Source organism: Buteo buteo, chromosome 15 (assembly GCF_964188355.1).
Source record: "Buteo buteo chromosome 15, bButBut1.hap1.1, whole genome shotgun sequence".
NCBI classification, from domain to species: Eukaryota; Metazoa; Chordata; class Aves; order Accipitriformes; family Accipitridae; genus Buteo; species Buteo buteo.
Genome location: NC_134185.1, coordinates 16,648,701 through 16,672,922, shown reverse-complemented (window position 1 = coordinate 16,672,922; position 24,222 = coordinate 16,648,701). Strand labels below are relative to the sequence as shown.

General features: G+C 40.3%; 2 protein-coding genes across 7 annotated transcripts in view; both read left to right on the top strand.

The window, feature by feature from the left end:
• The window catches only part of PNISR (PNN interacting serine and arginine rich protein), a 28,083-nt gene extending 17,191 nt beyond the window's left edge, over positions 1-10,892 (top strand). For 2 of the 3 annotated variants that reach the window (XM_075046656.1, XM_075046658.1), the window contains exons 4-12: positions 393-616; positions 2,297-2,483; positions 2,736-2,926; positions 3,540-3,677; positions 4,741-4,840; positions 5,567-5,620; positions 6,902-7,072; positions 9,199-10,300; positions 10,547-10,892. In XM_075046656.1, the coding sequence (XP_074902757.1) occupies positions 393-616; positions 2,297-2,483; positions 2,736-2,926; positions 3,540-3,677; positions 4,741-4,840; positions 5,567-5,620; positions 6,902-7,072; positions 9,199-10,300; positions 10,547-10,577 (2,198 nt within the window). In that variant the 3' untranslated portion in view covers positions 10,578-10,892. The remainder of the gene's footprint in view (positions 1-392; positions 617-2,296; positions 2,484-2,735; positions 2,927-3,539; positions 3,678-4,740; positions 4,841-5,566; positions 5,621-6,901; positions 7,073-9,198; positions 10,301-10,546) is intronic. The other variant, XM_075046659.1, reaches the window with a different exon arrangement.
• A 2,362-nt stretch (positions 10,893-13,254) lies between these two features.
• On the top strand, positions 13,255-23,575 carry COQ3 (coenzyme Q3, methyltransferase). Of its 4 annotated transcripts, none has more exons than XM_075046665.1 (7): positions 13,255-14,985; positions 16,689-16,812; positions 17,188-17,340; positions 17,502-17,601; positions 19,163-19,405; positions 20,580-20,739; positions 22,193-23,575. In XM_075046665.1, the coding sequence occupies exons 1-7, from the start codon at positions 14,940-14,942 to the stop codon at positions 22,387-22,389; spliced, it is 1,023 nt and encodes a 340-aa protein (XP_074902766.1). In that variant the 5' UTR covers positions 13,255-14,939; the 3' UTR covers positions 22,390-23,575. The 4 variants fall into 4 exon arrangements, with proteins under 4 accessions (XP_074902766.1, XP_074902765.1, XP_074902769.1 ...); XM_075046664.1 differs by lacking the exon at positions 13,255-14,985 and adding an exon at positions 15,323-15,514 and having other exon boundaries at positions 16,719-16,812; XM_075046668.1 differs by lacking the exon at positions 13,255-14,985 and adding an exon at positions 15,334-15,514 and having other exon boundaries at positions 22,193-23,574.
• The last annotated feature ends 647 nt before the right edge of the window (positions 23,576-24,222 follow it).

Below are 24,222 nucleotides of genomic sequence, written 5' to 3'. Positions count from 1 at the left end.
TATTATGCAAAGGAATAAAATAGCTCATTACTTTGAAACAACATAGAAATAGAGAAATAGGAGCAGTTCTTTAACAGTTTACACAATTTGTAAGTGCTATGGTGGCCTCAATATCACTGGAAATTTATAAAAACAAATTTACAGTGTCTCTGTGTCTGTCCAGTTCTGCCCTCCCCCATGTATTAGTTCAGCTACAGCTATTTGTATTTCCTTCATTTAGTTGAAGAAATTATTGAGACAGTATAATACAGTCTGTAGATTGATGATTCTTTATAACTTTATCATCCATGTTGCTTTGAGGAACCTTGTGATAAATGCAAGAACATTGAATGATTGGTGACTCATATTAATTGTACTAACTTGTACTGAATTGTATTCTAAATCCTAAACAGAATGGGGAATGCCTCACCAACCCCCTCACCCACCTCCAGATCAGCAGTGGATGGCTCCAGCCCCAGGTCAAATGGAAATTGTTCCTCCATCTGAAGACAGCAACAGTCAGGACAGTGGGGAATTTGCTCCTGACAACAGGCATATATTTAACCAGAACAATCACAACTTTGGGGGACCTCCCGATAACTTTGCAATGGGGCCAGTGAACCAGTTTGACTATCAGGTGAAACATATTTGTTGCTTTAATATTGTAGACGCGCAGAGTCCCTTCCGTGGATGTGTTCCTCTAATATCATCTAGCGGCGACTTTCATTCTTCAGTTCTACAAACATCTACAGAATTTGTTATCTGCTAAGTTACATTTTTACCAAATACTTTACAGAAGAGACTTTAGAGTTTTCAGTTCTGTTCTGAGGCGAAAGGGTTTTTTTTCTATACTAGTAATGAGAAATGGCTGTTGTCTTCAATATTAAAATGAATCACTGTGTTCCAGTATATAAATTAACATTATGTAGTTTTGTGTTTAAAAAGAAAAAAAAAGAAAAGGAGGAGGAAAAAAAAAATAAAGTTCAGAAATATATACTTAAATACACTAGATAATGTACCATAGGGGACAGTCCTGTATTTGCAGGGAGATAGACTGGATGATCCATTGATCTTTTCCATATCTATCTACTGTGATTCTTTGAATAAACAATGATATTTCTAAAAAAATCCACATCCACTTTTTTCTTCATTCTGGCATATAAGTTGCATAGCATAATAAATCTGTAGGTGGTTTTAGCACTAATAATAGCAGGGGGCATTGCACAAGTCTTTAAACACAAAGAAGTTTTGGATCTTCCCCCTGTTTTCAGTATTCTTTCAAAACCCTTGATATAAATGACAAACTGTACCTGTTAAAACACCTACGTCCTGTTCATAAACAAACCCAAAGGAAGATGGGCAGAAATGTATATCTGTCTTCTGGCCTACTTTTCTCTATTATTAAATTCTTTTGTTCAGCAGTATTGTTAGGAAGTGAACCAATAATTTTCAAATACACTAATTTATTATAATTTCCTTTGTTTACTATCGTGGGACCAACTCTTAAAATTAATTTCCCTAAATACTACAGAAGACTTGTTTTGCAGTGAATAACAGAGGGATGCTTGACCTGAAATTGTAGTGGAAGAGTGCTTCTAGCACTAGTGACTTAAATAGTCAATAGAATGTAATAAAAAAAAATTTGATGCTGTAACTTTCTTCCTAAACACTCTCCTCTTAAATAGTTTCATTAGGCATTTCTGGGCAGCAAATATTAAAACAAAAACCCCCTCATGTATGCCTCAAGACTTGTGACTTTTGGACTGTGTACAGCTTGCTCAGAACCCAGGGTCTGTACTAAACTTGCATATTTGTGCATTTAATATTTTAATCAGCCATACTAATAACATCCATCAGTGATTACTAGAAAGTGCACAGTGCAAAATCCTTTTGTAATAAAAGCTTGAACTTTTCATTTTTGTCCTCATGTTGTAGTTACAAGGAAAGACTGCTAACGTAGCTAGACTTTTAAACCTTAATTTTGTATACTCTTCACTTAACTGCATGCTCTGTTGATAGGTTGGCAAGGAACTGCTGGAGATAGATGGTGATTATAGGGCTGAATATTTAGCACAATATGAAAGGAGATTGGTTGAAGCCCTTTCAGATTTGTTAGCACCCTTGCTTAAATCTAAGTTTACTCATTAAATATTTAAGGAAAACTTCTTTCTTGGGGACCACAGAAAAAGAGATTGAGAGATCTCGGTAGCCTAGAAATCATGGATTCCTACTTGCATGGATTTCTGTAGACCGACTTGCGCACATGCTGTATGTAGTGTTACCATGTGAAGAAAAATAAACTGCATTACTCTTTCAGCATGGGGCTGCTTTTGGTCCACCTCAAGGTGGATTTCATCCACCTTATTGGCAGCCAGGACCACCAGGGCCGCCAGGTCCACCAGCACCTCCTGCACCTCCTCAAAATCGAAGGGAAAGACCCTCATTCAGAGACCGACAGCGTTCACCTATTGCGATGCCTGTGAAGCAGGAGCCTCCACAGATTGGTACATGTTAACCACTCCTTAATGAAAAAACATAAAAGCTGTATTTTAAAAAGAATTGCAAAATGTGAAAGCTTTTTTTTACATAAAGTAAAAAAGAAGGGAAAGAAAAAGCTATTACAGATGGTTTTTTCCCCCCAGTCAGATGTATGGCTTGTTTGTATTTGGGTGGAGGGTTTGCTGCTTTGGTTTTGTATTTTGGTTTGGCGGAAAGGTTTTTTTCACCTTATGAAATTATAAACCTTGCTTATGTAGATGCTGTGAAGCGTAGAACTCTGCCTGCCTGGATTCGTGAGGGCCTGGAAAAGATGGAAAGAGAAAAACAGAAAAAATTGGAAAAAGAGAGGATGGAGCAGCAACGTTCACAGATGTCTAAAAAAGAAAAAAAGGAAAGTGAGGAAGCTGAAGAAGGGGATGGCCCACGCTTACCTCAGAAAAGTAAATTTGTAAGTAGAAGGGTTTGCTTTTTGCTCAGGTTTGTATTTCCTGAAAGGTATCAACATTTTGGTCTCTTCAAAAGAGAGACTGTGTATTCCTGGTTATCTCTTTATGTTTCTCTTGCTTTAAGTAAAGTTAAGCTACTGTTTTGTTGATATTTACTTGGTGTTTTGAAGTTGTTAATGTTATGTTAATGTCTGAGAGGTAAAAGTGTATTATTTGATCTGTAGTAGCAAAGAAACAATGATGAAATTGGGCTTATTTTCTTTTCTGTATTTTGGGGAACATACATGGTCTTTGAAGATTTGAATTCTTAATCAGTAGCTGAACAAATTCAGATACTTGTATTTGCTAAACTGAGCCCATTTAGGAACCCTTGCATTGCCTTCACTTTCGCAGTTATCCCATTTGTTTGCAGTTCCAAGTACCCGTCTGGCAGTGAACTGACAACTATGTATTTTCTTATCTGCATGTTTATTAGGAGGGGAGAAAAGAAATAGAGTTTTATGATAATTGTAATACAGATTTCAGTACAAAGTAATCAAGGTGACTATCATAAATAGAAGCTAATGAGCTTGACATCTTAAGTTTTTCCTGAACTGTATGGTGCTATTCTTGTAGGACAGTGATGAAGAAGATGAAGATGCTGAAAACACAGAAGCTGTAAGTGTTGGGAAAATCAGCAGGAGTCCATCCCCAGCTCCTCAAGAGGAGCAAAGTGAACCAGAAATGACAGAAGAAGAAAAGGAGTATCAAATGGTATTAATAATGTAGTTCTCACTAAGTATTTCTGTCTATTTGCTCATATTTTTCAGGCGTAGCAAAGTAAAACACTTTTTCTCTGCCTGATACTGTCAATAGAGGTATAGTACACATTGTACAGTAAAGCAGGGTTATATTTGCATGTCTCTTTATAATGCTGTCTTTCTCATATAGGCAAGGCCATAGGTTATATAACTCATATTTAGCACAATAGTGAAAGAATGTAATGACTCTGATCTTTATGTTGATCATTATTAATTCTATGGTTTTGCTTAACCTGTCAAATTTCTGAAAACTTTCAATGATTAAATGTACCCATCTGAAATCTACGCTTCAACCTCACTTCCCGTGAAGGGGAATTTAAGAAATGTATTCTTGCAAGAAAGTGCTAGAAACCTAAGTCCTAGACCAGCAACAATTTCACTGTGTCTGCAGAAACTTTGTACTTTGAAGTCACAGTTGTATGTTAATTGTGGAACTGAAACCTTGTTAATGAAGGCCCTGAATTCTAAAAAGATTGATGAATATATTTTTGTAAAGCACATAGCCAGACTGAGCAGCTTGGAGAACTAGCTGCCAGCATTTCCATTTTTGTAGTAAATATGTAATAATAAAGTTCTATAGAAGTAACCTCTGATGATTTTTGCAGGACCGGGGTCAGTGAGACTGCATACCAGACACAAGTGTGCTCTTTTTTTTTTTTTTTTTTTTTTTTTTAATAAGAATAAATGGGATCAGTCTAAGTACATTTCTCATTTACATATTCGTTTGGTGTATCATCTTTGACATTAGGAATCTGTGCCCTGGATAGCTGTGTGTAATACATGTGGGTGCAGTTCACAGTCAAAATACAAACTGTTCTGAAAGTTTTGAAATCGGGTCAAATTTAAACAGTTCCAGATTTATGTTTTTTAAGTCATGTTTGTTCAAAGAAGTCATTAAAATGTGCAGGAGAGTACTTTCATAGCCATCAAAAGAAGTGAAGCTCCATGGATGTAATTTGAATGCAGCATGTATTCAAGAAGTTTTGGCCTTTAATTGTATATACAATTTTCTTCAGATGATGCTGACAAAAATGCTGCTGACAGAGATTCTCTTAGATGTCACAAATGAGGAAATTTACTATGTGGCCAAAGATGTTCACCGTAAAGCAACTAAAGGTATGCTGGGGGTTTTTCTTTTTGGTTTTTTTTTGTTGTTGTTTTTTTTAAGTTTCTTCTGTGAATATTTATATTTGCATGTCTCTAGAACATTTAACCTCCATAGTTATCCCCCAAAAACAATTCCAGTGTAATGCATCCAACTTGGTAGAGTTCAAATCCAGTAATCATGTACTGTTGTCCTGTGCAGTGTATTGTGAGTTACTTCAGTTATTCCATTTCTTTCATACAATTCATTTTAGTTAAAATGGTACCTGTGTGTCAATGGCTCTTGAGTTGTAGCTGTTTCTTAATGCTATCATCTTTATCTCAAGTTCTTAGCTGTTCAGAAGTGAAAAGAGACAAACTTTGAGTCCTCAATTAGTAATTCATTTGCTTTCAGTATTAACATTTATTGTACTTACATAACAGATTTTAACATAACTGAGTTAATCTAAATATGTAACTACTGAAACTTGAAATTATGTGCAGATGCTGTAACTTGGAAAGTGATTTATGATTATATATTTGTTTTTTTCTGTTCACTATTAATTTGAATTTAAATTCTAAATCTTCGGGGTCAGAAAATCTAGAAGTGGTTTTAAATGGATGATGCGTTTTTAATGTTTCTTCTCTCCCTCCAAAGAACAGCAATAGTAGTAGATTTAACAATACCATAGACTCATGACTATGAAATCGTGGCTATTTGTGTTAACATGTTGTTCCTGTTGTTGATGTGATACAAAGCTCCTGCAAAACAGCTGGCACAGTCCAGTGCACTGGCTTCCCTCACTGGACTCGGTAAGTATGTTCCTTATTTTTGAGAGGGCTTAAAGGGGGAGTTTCACTCTTGCCTTGCGTTTCTAGAAATTGCATTTTGAAATTAGATTTTAATTGCCCAGGAGTATGGGTCACTTTCCGATAACTTTATCATTATCAGCACCTTTGTTCCACAGGTGATCCTACTGATATAAGTGGGATGGTTTTTGGAGTAAAGGACTAGTCAGTGTCAGTTAGTGTATGAAAATCTTGCCCTAATTTTGAAAATACATAAAAAAATTAGATAAATTTACTTTTCAAAGTATGATTGTTTCAGAAGCACACTGCAGTCTTCAGAGAGAGGAATACTGTTTTATATTTTTCTCCTATTTTGATCCATCCAAACAAGAAGGGAAACTTGATAGAAGAGTAAAGTGAAAGTCTATAAACAAAAATACTATGATCTCTGGAATTGTTATTTTATTGAAAAGCTACATAAGCACAGAGGCTCCCATATCATATATTACCAGAAACAATACAGGAAAAAGAGATTGAAATTCCAGCTTGAGACACAAGAGGAAAAGATCTTGCCCAACATGCTTTTTATCACCTAAACCATACTACAGCAGTGTCAGTGATCACTTATGTGTTAGTTACGTGGAATTCCAATGAATTAGATTAAATGTTTTCATCACAAGTATTCACATGTTTTAAAACTAACTCAATAAAGTTCACAAGAACCTCAGACTGAAAGAAAGTAAAATATCTCCATGTCAGATGTTTAAATTGACTTTATCTTTCTTATCAGTCCAGTAGTTATTAATATCTCTAGGGGAGAAGAAAGTCCATTTCTGTTCCATCTCTGTACCTGTCAAAAGTGCAGTGTTTTCTAGATCAATATAGAAAAATTGATATGGCATTCAGAATTTCTGTAGCCTTGGACTACGGAGGCGGCTGAAGTCATTTCAGAGATGTCTTCTGGGAAAGGTCCCAGGCATTTTCTGTCTGGTTGCTGATACAGAGGCAGGCACTGTTACGATCTCTGCAGGCAGCGTTTTTGCCCTTCCATACAATGGAAAAAGTACTGTGATCACAGTGGTTGCTTGCTGAAAATAGACAAGCTGTTCCAGAAGGAGTAGAACCAGACAGTGAGCATCAATGCAGATATGGGGGCCTTGATCACACCAGTCAAACAACATAAAGTGACTTCTTCAGAGAAGAGGAAGTGAAGGAAGGGCAATGTTACGCTCCTCTTTGCCCCACAGAAATATTAAGAACAAAGCTTAATCTTTCCTCGTGATAGACTGGACTTTATGCACGCAGGTGGACTGGGTGGTTATGGATCAGGAGACAGTGAAGATGAGAGGAGTGACAGAGGCTCTGAATCATCTGATACTGATGATGAGGAATTGCGACACAGAATCAGGCAAAAACAGGAGGCATTTTGGAGAAAAGAGAGAGAACAGCAACTACTACTAGAAAAACAGCTAGAAGGTAAATCATATAATGTCTTCTTACTATGCTGCTCTATATGGAGTTTACTGCTTAGTATATGTGAATTGGTAGGAGAGAAAACGCATTTTAGACCAAAAAAATGTTGAAGCCAAATTTAGAAATAATGTTCTTTAATTAAAAAATTTTAATAAAAAAGACATTTGAGCTACTGAATCAAAATGGGGTTTGCTTGTTTTCTTTCTAATAAGAAAAAAATCCATGGAGTGTTTTCCATAAACCATTCTACTTCAGTGTTAAAAGAGCAGGCATGGTGCATATATATCTATATTCTATAGATATTGTACTATATAAATAATAGTATCACTTTATAAAAATGCATGTGGGTGTATAATGTATTTTTGAAAAATTATTAGTATCTCAGTTGTGACTAGGGGATAAATTTCACCTGTCTGCACCGGAAAGCAGTTTATATAAACTTGATTCCTTAAAGTTGTATACTCTAAGTATATGAAGGATGTTTCATGTCATCTGAAAAACTTGCTTTTCTGTTACATAATTTTGAGCAGTGCACCTTTCAGAATGTACAGTGGGAGGCTGCAGTTTCTTTGGACTTGCTGTTTTCAGTTGTAGTTGAGGTTTGTTTCCATATGCTGCATCTTCATAACTGGGTTTTTATACCTAAGACCAGGGAAAGATTATTGAACCCAGTCAGTTCACACTTAGCCTCTGAGAAGGTGGCAGGTTTGATATTAAAAAAAAAATAAAAATCTGGGATTTATTTCTGTTTCTCCATACAAGGTAAGGTTTGTCCTTTTGTACCAATAATGTAGGTCAAAGGGTATCACAGTAGTCACCTTGCACTGCTGAAGAGCAGTCTAGATCAACAGATGAATACAATGGTAAGAAGTCGTGATCTAAGTTCATAAGCTGGACTTAATTTATTGCCAATCAAACCAGAGTAGAGTAATCAGAAATAAAACCAAATCTTAAACACCTTCCCTCCACCCCTTCCTTCTTCCCGGGCACAGCTTCACTTCCAAATTCTCTACCTAGCCCCCACCAGCGGTGCAGGCAGACAGGGAATGGAGGTTACGATCAGTTCAGCACACGTTGTCTCTGCTGCTTCATCCTCTTCAGGAGCAGGACTCCTCACCCTCTTCCCCTGCTCCAGCGTGGGGTTCCTCCCACGGGAGACAGTCCTCCACGAACTTCTCCAACATGGGTCCTTCCCATGGGCTGCAGTTCTTCATGAACTGCTCCAGCGTGGGTCCCTCCCATGGGCTGCAGTCCTTCAGGCCCAGACTGCTCCAGTGTGGGTCCCCCACGGGGTCACAAGTCCTGCCAGAAAACCTGCTCCAGCGTGGGCTCCTCTCTCCACAGGGGTACAGGTCCTGCCAGGAGCCTGCTCCAGTGTGGGCTTTCCCATGGAGTCCTGGCCATCTTTGCGGGTATCCACCTGCTCCGGCGTGGGGTCCTCCCCTGCCTGCAGGTGGAGATCTGCTCCCCTGAGGACCTCCCTGGGCTGCAGGGGGACAGCCTGCCTCACCATGGTCTTCCCCACGGGCTGCAGGGGAATCTCTGCTCCGGTGCCTGGAGCATCTCCTCCCCTCCTTCTGCACTGACCTGGGGGTCTGCAGGGTTCTTCCTCTCACATGTTCTCACTCTTCTCTCCAGCTGCAATTTCTGTGCCCACTGGAACTTTTCCTCCTTCTTAAATCTGCTCTCCCAGAGGCACTACCACCATCGCTGATGGGCTCGGCCTTGGCTAGTGGCAGGTCCATCTTGGAGCCGGCTGGCATTGGCTCTGTCGGACATGGGGGAAGCTTCCAGCAGCTTCTCACAGAAAACACCCCTGTAGCCCCCCCAGATACCAAAACCTTGACACGCAGACCCAATACACACTGAAACATGAAATAACATCAAGGACTTCTAAAAGTGTCTGGGTTGTACACTTTTTCTAAACCAGGAGGACAACTTTTCCAGAATTATAAAAGAAAATAACAAGTTGTTTGGTAGGTGGTTGGTATGATGGCAGATAGTGTATTAATTATAAGTATTATGAAAAGTGCTTGGAAATTTGGTTTTGCCAAAGGTAACAGTATGGAAATTGTTGACATATTACTCCAAATTAATTGCATTTTTCTTTTGTATACTTTTTTTTCCAGAAGAAAAGCTACAAAATGAAAAAGTTTCAAAAGAGATGAATGAATTTATCAGCAAAGAACAAAACAGTAACTCAGCATCACAGGAAGCAAAAGAAATTGAAGCAGATATGGTTCATGAAAAGAAAAGATCTCCAAATGCAATCGCACCTGATATAGAACTCAAAAAAGAGGGTAAAGAGAGGACAGGAAGGAGTGGGTCAAGAAGCTCTAGCAGTGGTAGCACTAGCAGCAATAGCAGAAGCAGTAGCAGTAGCAGCACCGTATCTAGTTCATCCTATAGCACTAGCTCAGGTAGTAGTCGCAGCTCTTCGCGTTCTTCCTCTCCTAAAAGGAAGAAGAGACACAGTCGCAGCAGGACGCCTTCACATAAAGTTAGGCGCAGTAGAAGCAGGAGTTACTCCCACAGAAATAGGAGAGAGAGGAGTAGGAGCAGGGAGAAAATAAGGGAAAGGAGAAGATCTAGTAGGAATCGCAGTGCTGAAAGAGGGGAGAGGCGAAGAAATCGGAGTCCTTCAAGAGAGAGAAGCTGGGATAGACGTAGAAGTAGTAGCCGTTCAAGAGACAGGCGAGCTAACCGTGCAAGCCGCAGCAGAAGCAGGGATAGACGTAAAACTGAAGACCAGCGTAGAAGCCCTACTGGAAATAGGCACAAACATAAAAGTGAGGGTAAAGATCAAGAAAGGAAGAAGGAGCAGGGCGGAGGTGTAGATAAAGACAGAAAAAAGAACAGGGAAAGGGAGAGAGATCAGGAAAAAAGAAAAGATAAGCCCAAAAAAGAGGAAAAAGAAAGTAAGGCTGGCAATCATGACGACAGTAGATTAAAGAGAAAAAGAGACAGCGAAAGAACTTTCTCTCGCAGTGATTCAATATGTGTGAAAATAATAAGACAGGATTCCAGACAAGAAAGCAAAAAAATTTCTACCAAAGATAGCAAAAAACGGTCAGGCTCTGAATCTAGTGCAAGGAGTAGTTCTGAATCACCAGGAAGCAGTAAAGAAAAGAAGGCTAAGAAATCGAAGCATATTCGGTCATGCTCCATGGAGAAATCTCAAAGGTCTGGTAAGAAGGCAAGCCGCAAACACAAGTCTAAGTCACGATCAAGGTAGTATACTTTTTAAGTATCTTGTCTGACTTTTTTTTTTTTAATTTTTTTATATTCGTCTTCATGTGTACGGCATATGAAATTTTTTTTAATAAAGTATGGTATTTATTAAATTTTTTGTCTTAGGCAAAAGTAACTGTGGAAAATCTTTTAAAACTAGTAATTACTAAGCCTAAAGTGTGTGTGGGTTTGGGGGTCTTTTATTTTTTCCAATTAACTTTTTCCCCCTTTTCCTTTATTTTTCAGATCAACGACTCCTCTTCGTCGTAAACGCTGAGGAATTTATGGCACCAGTGCTATGACGTTTAAAAATTCCATGAGTTATAAAAGGCTTGTCTCATTATAGAGGCACATTGTGGCTATGTAGGTGAAACCAGAATCCTTTTTTTATCTGTAAATAGGTGTATTTTTTCCAAATGCTGCTCAGAATTAAATACCTAATAGGATTTCTTTGTATTACATTTTTTCAAGAACGGTAGTGCTTATTAAGAATATAAACCAGGCCATTCTCTTTCAGCTGTAATGTTCTTAAAATTACTATTGAATGTACTGTGATGTCAATAAAGCTCTTTAGTTCATTTTTTGTTTAAAATTCTTGCACCTGCATTTTGTGTTAAATTGTAGAAAGTACTTTTAAAAAAAAGAAAGAAAAAGGCAGCTTTTTTTGGTATAACAAATTTTTAAAGTACTTGAAAAAGATTTTAACGTAAAACACTTGTCAAAATATGTAATCCATGGACATGATGAGATTAATCTATTGGGGGGGTATGGAAGAACAAAGAAAAGACACATTATTTTTTCTTTAGATATGTGTAATAGATTTTTAATAACCTTTTTATTTGGACTAGCAAGTAATATATGCTGTGTGTGTAAAATATGGGTCACTGTAATACAAGCTATACTTAAACAGACTGAACCCCATTAGGAATATGTGCGACTAATTGATCTTGTGTGACAGTGTTGAGCTCTGGAACTATATTCCTCACCCAGTTTTCAGAGAGAACTTTCTGGATATTCAGGGCTATTACAGGAACAAGACTCACTATTTTAACTGTTTTTATGGAATATATTTATAAATGGCACTCAGTACACATTAGAAAACTGACAATAGGTTAACTTTACATTTTGGCACATGCATTAAATCTGTAGTAAACATTAAAGCTGGTTATTTTTGTTAGTGTTATCAGAATTGTGATTCCTGTAAAGCTAATACATTGATCAGGCAGCAATGTAACTAAATTTTTGTTTTTAATATCACCATGAAGTGATAGAGGTCACTGATTACCTCCTCCTTCAGGAACTGAACTATTGCTGTTAGTAAAAAGAGTGTGAAATAATACTAGTTAAAAAAAACAAACAACAATACACAACCCTAGGCCAGCGACTGTTAGAAGAACATTAATTCAGGAAAAGATTGCAGATCTGTGCCTAGAAGGTTTGGTATGATACCAGTTGTGAAAAAGATAAAAGGTTTAACATCAAAGTAAGATCTCTTTGATGGCTGTATCTTCTAAGAAAAAAAAATATACTAGTACAGGCAACTTGCAAAGCATGTCTTCGTGAACCAATTAATCCATTTAACTAAAATTAGAATTCAGCTATGCAGCATTTTTGCCCGTGTAATTTTTTTCATAAATTAGACGCAGAAGTAAACTGCTTCAGTGCAAAGAATCACATTTTAACTATACGTTTATTAAGCAAGCTAATGGCTGGTGAACACATGCATGTTTATCAAAACACTGTTAACAGATAAATAATTAGTTAATCAGTTATAATAACATACCCCCCCAATTAAGTCCTTTTACATAGACTAAGCAGTCATACCTATTAGCAAAATAAGGCATAATTTGCAACACACTACTTTTACTTGCATTGGTGTGGATATAAATAACAATGTATTGATCCAATCTCAGTACACTACTGGCTCTTGGTAAGAAAAGTAGGTAGCATAACAGTTCAGATGTCTTAGAAGGATGTCTTGAGAGAGAGAGAAGGAAACTAGAATTAAGTTTAAGAAAAGCTATTGAGGAATACAGTTTCCATGATGCATTGAATTTGATTTTCAGTTCAGATTTTATATTATCTGTCTAATAATAAAAAAGATTGTGTATGAAAAGCTTTATATACTCTGCCAACAACTGGAATTCTGTCACTTCCTGTAAATATGAAAATTATTTTTTTGACACAAATGCACTTATATGGGTAGTGACTGTATGCCAATAAAAAGAGCATACGATCTCTGTATTTAACTGTTTCAGAAATCTTACTATACAGCATACTCCGCACTCAGTAATTAAAAATACATTGGTACTATGTCAGCTTTGCATACATTAGACTTCTTCTGTGTTTTAGGAACTCCCTTATGAATGTTTTTCAATGGTAGAGGCTAAAATGACATCCAGTCTTTAATTCCTTACATCTGAAGTGATCTTAAATTAAAACATGTGGAAATATATTAAAAAAATGGGAATGTATAATGTTGGAGAAGTCTAAATTGGGTTGTTGCTCTATTCTTTTACATTTTAAAGTGAACACTGCAAAAATATTTCAGTGCACTGCAGGAGAACAAGACATATGATTTTGAATGTCATGCAGCAACATGACATTCAGAGGCAGTTCCCTTGAAATATTTTTTAAATAAGTAAGGGGTGGTGTGGAATCAAGTGAAAAATGGTTTCCATGCAAATTGTTTTGAAGATGAATACAACAAAAACAATGTGATTATGTACCCCAAGGTACCTGTTACGCCGTCTAAGAACAGGAACCGGCTGTGGACATGGATAAGCCAAAACAAAGTAGCTGGGTAAAATAGTCTAAAGATTGAGCAACTACACGCTTTTTGAAATACGGCAAACTGGTTTGGAAAAAAAATCTGTTGTTACTTGTGTCTTTGAGGCCCTGTCTTGTGGGAGAGGTTAGAGTCTACACTGCTGCCTTTAACTGCTGTTACCTTAAGGTCTGTGTTTAATAGAAAAAATGGACTAGCTACCTCTAGTTTAAAACGAGCTTATCCTCTTAAGGAAAATACATGCCAGTGTGTGTGTATTTAATTGCTTGTTACTAAATTTTTTAAAATCGCAAATATAAAAGCAACGGCAATGTAAGGATTGGCTTGCTCTCTCCAGATTATGCATTTGCTTTGCTAAATAAATGAAAACTAATGAATTAATTTCCATAAGTAATATGCAGAAGCAGACTTTGCAGGAAGGCTTAGTTTTCTGTCTTAAGGAGACCGTGTGTCTTAGTATGAAGGATTTCTTTGAGCTCTGTTTTTTCAGTGACTCTGAGGTGTTATTAATAACTCATAAGTCCTCTACACAGTGAGCTTTGCCAGATGGAAAGTAGGTGAGTAGAGAAGTGGTGCACATACACACTAAGGAGGTTTGCCATATGTTTACTTGCTGCCGCAACAACCTTCTTTGAGACCTTTCAGTAGTCCTTGCTTAGCTTTTTTAAAAAAAATAAAATCCAAACTTTAACTACTAGGTGAATTCCACTATATTTACAGGAGACCTGTAAATGGGCAGCTTTAAGCAGTGAGGGTTGTAGCACTGGGCAAGGTCAGTAAATAGAACAGACTGGCATTAGGTAGAGGGAAGAATGAGTCAAACCTGGACTGCTTGCACTACTCCATACCTCCTGCTGCCTGGAGGGTGCTCCTGCCCCTGGCTTTGTGCAGGCCGAGCCTCCCGCCTGCCGATGCCTGCGGATGCTGGTGTCCGCATGGCCGGGCAGGGAACCCGTCCGCTGCGTTCATCTGCCTGGAAAGCACGGCAGTGCTGCCAGCTGTTGCTTTCATGTGCCGCTCCCTTCTGGCCAGCTTTGGTTTTCGTGGGACTTTCTCATGAGACCTGCAGCTCAATAAAGCGGCAGAAAACGATTATTTTTAAAAACTGGCTTAATTCATTACCATTTAAGCGTGTTAAACTACCTTGCCGTGGGGATCAGAAAATGCTGAGGCCTGCCAAGGGGAAAGAGGAGGGGAAGAAGAGCTCGCTGTGTCTGTCAGCTCGAAGCAGTGTATGGACTCGCAGCCCTCAGGCGAACCTCAGTGCGGGGCCCCGGGCAGCCGTGCTGGGGCGAGGGAGCGGGGAAGGCAGCCTTGATCCTCCTGTGCCGCAGCCTGGACTTTGCAAACCGTGACACAGCAGCCTCTGCAACAGCAGCAAAGCAGCTTGGATGGTTCCAAAGAGAAAGTGCTCGGAAGTTTGTCTCAAGCCCTGGCCATCTTGGCGGCCCCAGAGCTCTGCTGTGTGCCACAGCTGTGTAGCGCAGGCTGTTGGGTATGGCTTCTCTCCTCTCCTGTGCCGCCCCTGTCCCAGAAGTGAGGAGTCTCGTCATTTGGGCCCTCCCCTGCAAGTCCAGCGTGTTACTTGGTACTGAAAGAGACTGATGGCTAATCACCGTGTCATCCGAACGAGCCTCTGCTGAAGGAGTGTTTTCTTGTTTGAAGACATGCAAGGATCAGGTCCACGTGCAGGAGTGTGGGGGCATAAGTTGAAATAAAACCACTCGTGTGAATTTTCAGCAGAGCTTCCAGCCACGGCGACACGTGCCACAACGCGCGGGTTGGCATTCCTGCAGGCCGGGTCTTGCGGGCAGAAGGGGCACCAAGCCTGCTGTATCAGCGGTGTTTACAATGCGAAAGGCATCGGGCCGGTGGGGTGCTTTCCTGTTGTGGAGAGGTAAATAAAGAAGTGTTTCTTGCTTCTTGTACCGCAACTTCTTAAGCTGGAATCTTTTTCTTTTGGAAAAAAAAAACCCCAACAAAAACTGTAAGTGCTTGTAATGGTCTGTCCAGCGATTTGTTTTGCTTCCCTTACGTTTTATACAATAAGTATTCGGCCTCGCCCCAGCCGCCGAAGCCTCACACGGCCTAACGCAGCCGCAGCCGCTGCCTCGGCCGGCGGTAGGAGACCCGCACTGCTCCCGCGGTGAAGCCGAGCGCGGCGGGGCTGCCGGGCCCCAGGCGGCGGCTGAGGGCCGAGGGCCGGGCCCCCGCGCCGGGCGGAACCAACCTTCCCGGCGCCCGCCCGCCCCGAGAGGCGGCCGGCACGCTGTCGCCGCCGCACGCCCGGCGCTGCCAGCGGAGCGGAGCGGAGCGGAGCCGGGCGAGCGCGGTGGCCGCGACGATGTGGGGCGGCGGCGGCGGCGGGGCGGCCCGCGCTCTCACCCGCGCCCTGAGGCGGCGGCGGGCGGCGGGGGCTGCGGGCGGTGAGCAGGCGGCCGCGGGAGGGAGGGAGGGAGGGGAGGGCCGCGGGGCCGGCGCGGTGCCCGAGGGCGGCGGGGCCTGGCCGGCCCGCCGCGGCCGAGGTGGCCCAACGGGGCGTGGGTTCACCGGCTCCCTCACGGCAGAGCCCCAGCGAACAACCTCCCGCCGGCGGGTGCTTCTGGCAGTCCCCCGGCGGCGTCCCCCCGGCCTCGCCCCCGGCCCGGCGGGTGCCCGGCAGCCGCGGCGGCAGCGGCCTGGCCACCGGCGGCCTGCCGGGGTTGGAGCGCGGCCGCTCTTCTCCCGCGGCAGAGGCGTGAGGGCGTGCGGCTGCGCGCAGCGGCCTGTCCTCGCCCGCTTGCCCTGCCTTCGCGCTGGGAAGGCCGAGACAGCCCGACCGCAGCCCGTCGGGTCCTGGTGGGCTCGCCACACATCCAACAGCTCTCCCAGGGGAGACGTTTCCCCCGCCACCTCCTTCGCCAGCCCTTCGGCCCAGAGGTCTCTGTAGATCTCTCCGTCGCTCACCGCGGCCTAAAATGGCCCTGGGGGCCGCTACTCTGGGCGCGGTGCGGGGTTGCCGAGGTCCGGGCGCCGTCGGTGGCTGGGCAGCAGGTGGATGGCCAGTGGGTGCGCGTGACGCCTGGGAGAGCCGGGCCGTACGTTGGCAGAGCGGGTGTGGGGAACGGTCTTCAAGACGGTGGCCTTGGCCTGTCTCTGCACCGTCCGCGGGGTTTTCTCACTTGTGTTCCCTTACCAATTCATACAGTACAAAACGAGTGGGCAGCTGTATGTTTCTTATTCCAATATGTAACGAAAAGGGAATAGGAGCCCGCTGTTGACAACTATGAAGTGTGTGCGTGTACGCGCAGCTTGTGGTCAGAGTAAATATTTCAGTGAAATTCTCACCAACTGAAACATTTCAGCTGCGTGAAAAGTTCCTTTTCATTCAGGCTCTGAAAAATGGTGTTGTATGTAATTTGAGAAGTACTGGGGTGATGGACTAGCATGTGCTCTTTTATTTAATCCCCATGCACTCCCTAAGTACGATGGTGAGCAAATGTCTAAAGATTTGCATGGTTAGTATTGTTCTAGAGCAGCATTGTTAAACTGGGTTTGTTGCCTGTGAGCTCTCATAAAGCTGATGTTTTCCATTCGGTTGCCTTTCTTTTATTTATGCAGATGACCATGCTGATCTGTCTTTTCAGACAGGCCTGAGAGGTACCCTTCAGAACTGCAACTGGAAAACACAGCTGAAATCCAGTAGTACTCTGCCCGTCTCTCTGACTGAAATAAAAAGCAGCATGTAAGTATTGTATCTAAAATAATCCTGCGTGACAAGGACTATCATTTTCTATAGCAATTTTAGTTTTACTTTGTGACAGTGTCACATGAAGTCATTTTTAAATCTCACAAATGTTTAAATGTCTGATGTGGCCTATTTTTGTTTTATTAATTACTAACTTAAAAATTACAGGTGTGTAGCCATCTGTTTTGGAAGACACGATACATATACAGTGTATAAAATCTGTTTGTTATTAATCAAGTATAACTAGAGTCTCTAAAGGAACATGAGTTTATTTTTGTTTTTAATTTTCTGATGCAGAATTTGTTTTTCCCATATTTCAGCTGACATGAAATATTGGTATTAGTTTCATGACATTCAGCTTTCATTATTTAGGCTCACTTTGAAGAGACTTTTCAGCACTTCACACCCATCAGTGGATTTAAAGGAAATGAAAAAATTCCAGCGTCTCGCGCATAAGTGGTGGGATGAAGAAGGAGAATATTCAGCCCTTCATTCTATGAATGATATTAGAGTGCCATTTATTAGGTATGGTTTTAAAGACAGATTTTTTTTAATATGTACTATTTCTGCATAATCTCGGAAAACATCATAAAATAAAAACAATTACCAGTGCTTAAGATAACTGTTTATTGCATCTACTAAACCACCTTGTATGTTCACCCTTAATCACATCCCTTTTCTTTCAGAGATACTCTGTTGAACATGAGTAGTAATTATCATCTGGGAAATCCACTTTCTGGAGTAAAGATTCTCGATGTTGGCTGTGGCGGTGGACTGCTAAGTGAGGTAAGAAACAGTGTGCTCTGGTTTCTCTTGTTAAAAAGCATACAAAGTCTTTGAATTGTTTTACACTGCTTAATTTCTAATCCTCTAAGTAGGAGCTTTTCTTTTCTATGATATATTAGTTACTGAATGTTTTGAGTTGCAGTGCGTTCTATAAACCCCATAGAATATTAGCTTAGCATAGTGATGGTTTACAGAAAAGGAGGGAGTTGGTAATGAGAAATTCTAAAATTCTGAGGTTCATCAGAAAAATAAGATTCCAAACACTATAAAGAAAAGGAGAGGGGAAGGATGATGTAAAAGTCTTCAAATATTCCTCTGGGCAGTCACAGTATGACTACTTTTTTTTTTTCTTTTTTTAATTTACAAGCCTTCACAAGAATACTTTAATCATGACAATCCTCATTACCAAAGAAGTATTTTCTATTACAAAACTTGTTGTTACATGTTAATTTCTTTGAAGTGCTTATCTTCAGGTTTTTTTGTATTGGGGGTGGAGATTTTTGCCTTTGCTTTGATCTCATGGGAAAAGCACAGAATAATGTCAAACACCTGCTGATGTTAACAGCTGCTTCCCAAGGAGTCTGCAAACCTTGGGACTAAGAAGTAACTATTTGTGGTGGAACCATTTGGTCACACAGGCTCTGAACAGTGCTGTATCCTATCAACAGACGAGGGATGGCTTGTGAATTTAGGATTACAGATCTGGTTGACTTACTCTGGGAACTTCATCAGCATCTGAAACGAGGTGTTACAAAGGGACCTGAATCTCTCCCTGTGTTTTCTTTTTTTATTTTATTTTTTTATTTCTTTTATTCTGAGCAAAATCCTGTAGCCTTATGAAAGCATGCTCTCCGACAAGGCTGGCAAAACTGGTGTGCTGCATCACCTTCTCAGGCTGAACAACCGGTGAATTTCAGGTTGGAATAACATACATGTGGTCATGTTCTGCAGCCTGTTTCAGTTTCAAAAGAGGTGATGGCTGAGGTGTTAACCTATGAGTAAGAAGACACTGGAGAAACTTGAGTGACAGCCAAGCCTGATGCTATCCTAGTAAACATCAGTGTTTAGTTCTCAGCAGTGAGAAAGTCACGGAGATAATCATATATTAAGTAACCATTAAAAACATATGAGGATTTACCATTACAGGTGGATGTTGAAGAAAGTAATGACAGTAATTAAATACGGCATTGTTTTCCCCCCTTTAAACTACTGTGTTGATTTTCCCCCTTTGTTTTTCCTCTGTCAGAGGGTAATAGTGGAGGAAATCTTTATTTGGTATAACAAAATGGATTCAGAACAATTTATTCTAAAAGACAATTTAAATGTGTATATTCCAGTATATAATTTTCTAAGAAAATTAACACCACCTCCCCCAAATCTAAGGGTTTTCTTGCTTTAATAAACATTTAAAATAAAACTGCCAGATCAGAGCTCATAATTTACTGTTGTCTTGTTCTCTGATGGCTGTTTTCCACATCATATTGTACATTGCAAAGTTGCAGACACAAACTTTAAGTAAATTGTTTTCATGCAGAGAATAAATTATACTCTGTATTATTAGCCTTTAGGTAGACTGGGAGCTTCGGTTACTGGAATTGATCCTCTGGAGGACAACATTAGAACAGCAGATCAGCACAAGTCATTTGATCCAGTCCTGGCCAAGAGAATACAGTACAAGTCCAGTTCACTGGAGGAGATTGTGGAAGAATCTATGGAAACCTTTGATGTAATTGTAGCTTCTGAAGTAGTGGAGCATGTGGCTGACCTTGAAATGTTTATCAAGTGTTGCTCTCAGGTGTTAAAGGTAAGAGAGTTTTTGCTTTCATTATTGGGAATATTTATTCTCTTTTATTATTAAGGCTTTCCTTTGAAGGAATGTGAAAACACCTACACCTGCATTCATTTCTCCACCTTGAAGTCTGAACCATGCTCTAAAGGTGCCTTCCATTCTCCTCCATGATGCAAGTACATCTTCCCAACTTCAATAATTGAAGTTAGAGGAAATTTATTTCCTCAACCCTGCCTTAGAAAAGTGTTAATGGCATTACCTAACATTGCAGTGTTCCTTTGCATCAAGACCTTAAGAAATCTGGTTGCATCTGATTTCACCTAGGTGAGAGAAAACATGGCAGTGCTGCTGTTGTTGGATGGCTATGGCTCAGACTGCACTGAAACTGATTGTAATGATGTTTCTGACTCACAAGATTCTATTCTAGCTCTAGCATCACATCAGATGTGCTCCTGGATTGCTTTTAAAGGGTCACAGTTATGCTTGGAGTTAATTGGGTGGTTTATTCCTCTTGATATTATTTCATTTGTAAAGAGGGTTGGTAGGCTCAGTACACAAGCAGCAGCAGCTTTCCTTTAATCTCTTGATTTATCTTCCTGGTCATCAGAAGGAATATAGATTATTTGAATGGAACGCTTAACTAATTTTCAGCCTGCCGGGGACACAGAAATTATGCTTTATTTCTACCAAAGAGTCTCTTAAGTACTTAGGATTAATTTCTGGCTTGTTTTTTGACCCTGTAATCATTAAAACAAGCACAGCATTCAGCAGTCTCAAAAATTAGGCAGTATTGCATATTTTACTTTGGTTTTAATTTTAAAAAAGTGTTTCTTTTTACAATAGGTATCGTATATACCTTAATACCTTTTATTAATCCATTTCCTGGGCAATGTTATGTTATAAGTGACTTTGTTAGATATTTTGGGGGCAAGGAAATGGTTTTCAGACCACCCAAGACTTTGATTATGTTGACTGTTTGAGGACTACTGAGTCATACTGTTAGAACATTATATTCTTTATTGTATTTAAATGGCATACTTGTAAATACCTGTCCTGGGATGAAATTAGTTCTTACTCTTGCAGCATGTAGACCTGTAGATAGACAAACTATGTGTTTTAATATGATTAAATTTACAATTTTTTTTTAAATTAAATGTTCTTCTAATTGAACACTTAATCTTTTAATTAGCCTGAAGGTTCTTTATTCATTACTACAATCAATAAGACACAGTTGTCCTATGTTCTGGGAATTGTGGTTGCAGAAAAAATAATGGGCATTGTACCAGAAGGAACACATGAGTGGGAGAAGTTTGTTCCCCCAGAAGAGCTGGAGCGCCTCCTGGAATCAAGTAAGTTCCAGACTAGATGAAGGGAATGCAGAGAGATGCCAGAATGATCCCTGTAGAAATGGCAAGGGGATAAGCTAGGTGGGGTCAGTGCTAGGAACAATACACAGCTTTTCCTATGTGAATTACCAGTCATATATTATGAGTATCATTTCTGGTTTAAAGACACTACAGCTTACTGGATTTTGCATAAAATAAATAAACTAAGTGGAGTCCTAAGAATGCAGAGATTACTCAAACAAAATCACTGTTACAGCTGCCCTCTGTTTGATAGCCTAAATTAAAATTCCAAGGTTTTCCATCCTGTTCTGGTGATGGAATGTATGCTCTGAAGTGGTTCATATGCTGTAGGTGAGGTTTGAGAAAATAACTGTATTGGCACTCCAGAGCTGCACTGCTGCCACTGCATTGTTTGTCATCTTTGCCTTGGGAGAAGGTGTTTTATTTTTGGTTGCTGCCCCATGTTCTTTATTCATATTACGTTGCTAAAAGATTTCTTAAAAAATGTGAAGATGAAACCTACCACAAATCCATTAGTCATTTCTTGAGAAACTGTATGATACTGATTTCAAAAAAATAATTAAATTGCCCTGGTTTGATTGCTTTTAAAATGGACAAACCATGGAGCTGGGAAGAGTTCTGCCCATTGCCCTCCTTTTATGCAGATGTTTTAAAAGCCCTGTCACCAAATATTTCACTGTGCTTTAGTTCACTGTAAAGAAGCTGAAGTGTGAGTTGAGCTGTTCTCTTGGCAAGGTCTTTTCCTGGCACTTTGCAGTGATGCCGTAAGGAACATGACTAATACTGGTTCACATGCTGGTGGTTCTTTCTGTTCTGCCTTCAAAAGGAGAAGCAGGTGCAGCGGAGTGATTTGTTTTGATGGAGTGTTTGTTTTCTGCTTTTCCTCATGTACCCTGCTGGGACACAGCATAGCCACACAGTGAACTGAGATCTGCTCAGCAGGGAGTGCTAAATCACTCTCTACTTGCACTGCATCCTTGATGGCATTCTTCTGCCTCTTTCTTGTATTTTCCATTCCTAAGGGAAATCTACAGAATCCTTCCAAAGATATGCTCAGATTTTGATTTTGAAGTGTGTGATGTCAATCTGAAGAATGTCTCCTCCTACAGAAAACATTACCAGTCACCCAAATGTGATGATGTGAAGTTGGGGTTTCTAGCATACCACTTTGCAGTGGCTCACCATATAGCGTGCTAATGGTGTGTGGCCTGGCACAGAGCTAGTTTTGCTGCTGCCAACAGCAGGACCCACTGTCACCAGTGATGCCTGTTGCCACTGCTTGTGGTGGTGTCTGACAAAGGCCAGCTCGTGAAGCACTGATTCCTAGCTCAGAGGAAGAGGTGTGTTTCAGACTTGCTGTTCTGAAGGGTTTGATGTTGCAGTGACTTACCATATTTAAGAAGATGGGTTGCTTTATGGCTTCTTTCTTTCCTAGATGGCTTGTCAGTCAAGACCGTGAATGGGATGTTGTATAATCCCCTCTCGGGGTCGTGGAGCTGGATGGAAAGCACGAGTGTTAACTATGCAATGCACGCTGTGAAGTCTGGGCTTCAGGGACAGTCAAGCCCAACAGACGTCCCGTCAGAGATGGAAAGTGAACAGCCCTCAGCCACAGCTGGTACTACCATGTGACTGTCTGAGATGTGTGGTGACGGACTGTCACCAGAACAGAAAAGAAGGTTTTACCCAGATGGACATAATAAAACCTTTTGTAACAACAAGCTTGCTGTTTGCATTAATAATGCTTATGCTATTTTTGGCGAAATATTTTAGGGCAGTCTCAGAAAAAAACAAGTGCCCATTATCTCAGGAATCTTTTAAGATTGAAATGAGCAAAGCTTTTAAAGAGTATTTTTATAAGAAAGTAGTTTCAAATTGTTGGACAGGGAAATGCAAATTATTCTGTCGGTAGCTTGGAGGAAGCTCTTATATGTGATGGCATTTTCAGTCCTACCAGGAAAACAGATCTCCACAGAATAATTGCTTAAATGTAGAATGAGTTAAAAACCACAATAATGTATGATAAATAAAATACCTTAGGTATTTAAGTTACTCAACTTAGTTAAAATACATTAAACACTTAAAAACACTTGTTTCTAAAAAAGAGCGAGCAGCAAACCTTTTCTGTTGGGTCATGCTATTTCTACAGCTGACGTGAGCTAACTGTGCAGCAGAAGAGTCTCCTAGACCAGAGTGCCTCAGCTGTCAGAAGCCTCTTCACCATAAAGGTACTTGTATCTGTGCCTATTGTTCCATATTTCTCCCTCTGCCCAAATAAAGGGAAGTAAAGTTGCAGGTAAAATTTTACTAAGCGACCAGAGCTTTATGCTAGAAAAAGGATACATTAGCAGACTATCATAGAATTGAAGTGCCATACTTACGCAGTCTTAAAGTCCTAGTGCCAGGGTAATGAAAAGTGTTGATTCACAACAAAACAGAACTTTCTAAATAAAATGTCTTGGATGCGTCCATGGCTGTATCTCTTTCCTTCTCTCTCTTCTTTTTCTTTCAGCTTTCATACAGGTAGAGGCGGTGGCCTGGCTTTGTTTGCAGGGATAAAAATGAAACTTTTTTTCTTTTTTTTTTTCCTTGTTGCTCTTTGCTCTTTTTTGTATTTTTTCTTTTTGTCTTTTTTTTCTTTTTTTTTTTTTCTTTTTTGTTACTTGTGCATTTCTCCTGCTGTAGAGGTTTGGTGGGCTAAATTATTGTTTTACACATTTGCATTCTTGCTACTTTGCTGTATCTGCATGTCACCTTGGGATCCAAGTTTCATGATTTATCTGATGATGCCTGGAAGAATATAGTTAATTTATAATGGAAATAATAGTAATTCATAGGTATTAATACTAAAAAGGATTATCTAGTGTGATGATTTCCATGACAGTAAGTTCTGCTTTATAATATTTCTTTGGGCTATAGCTTGGCTTGAGAAGAAGATTCATGTAAAGAGTTCAGTGATGAAGAAGCCACTCTGTTGGTAAGTAAATTGTTCCAAAAGGTCATCAGTTGAAGTGGTCTAACCTCAGATCACAGCCAGCGATGTCTTTAACATCTTCTTTTTTAGGTTAAGGACCTCTATCACCTGTAGTTTTGAGTCAAGTCACCCCTTAATTTTCTCTTAGATAAACGGACTGAGATTATCTCTACAGCTATTACCACTATGCTGTAAGTTTCTGTCTTCATATAAAATTTTGTGGTAAACATCCTTTCTGAAGCATGACAGTGGAAATGGATGTAGTGTTTCAGCAATGGTCTCGCTAATACTGTCCATAGAAGGAACACCATCATTCTCTTTCTGCCTGACCACTTTCTTCTGCATGGGAGTCTGCTCCATTGGTCATGCATGCAGCGTGGCACATAGTGTTCAGGAGAGGAGTGACACTGGGAAAAATGTGGAGCCAGAGCAGATAACCAGCAGTCTTTGTTCCTAATGGTATATTTAGGCATGTTAAACCATGCAGCTTG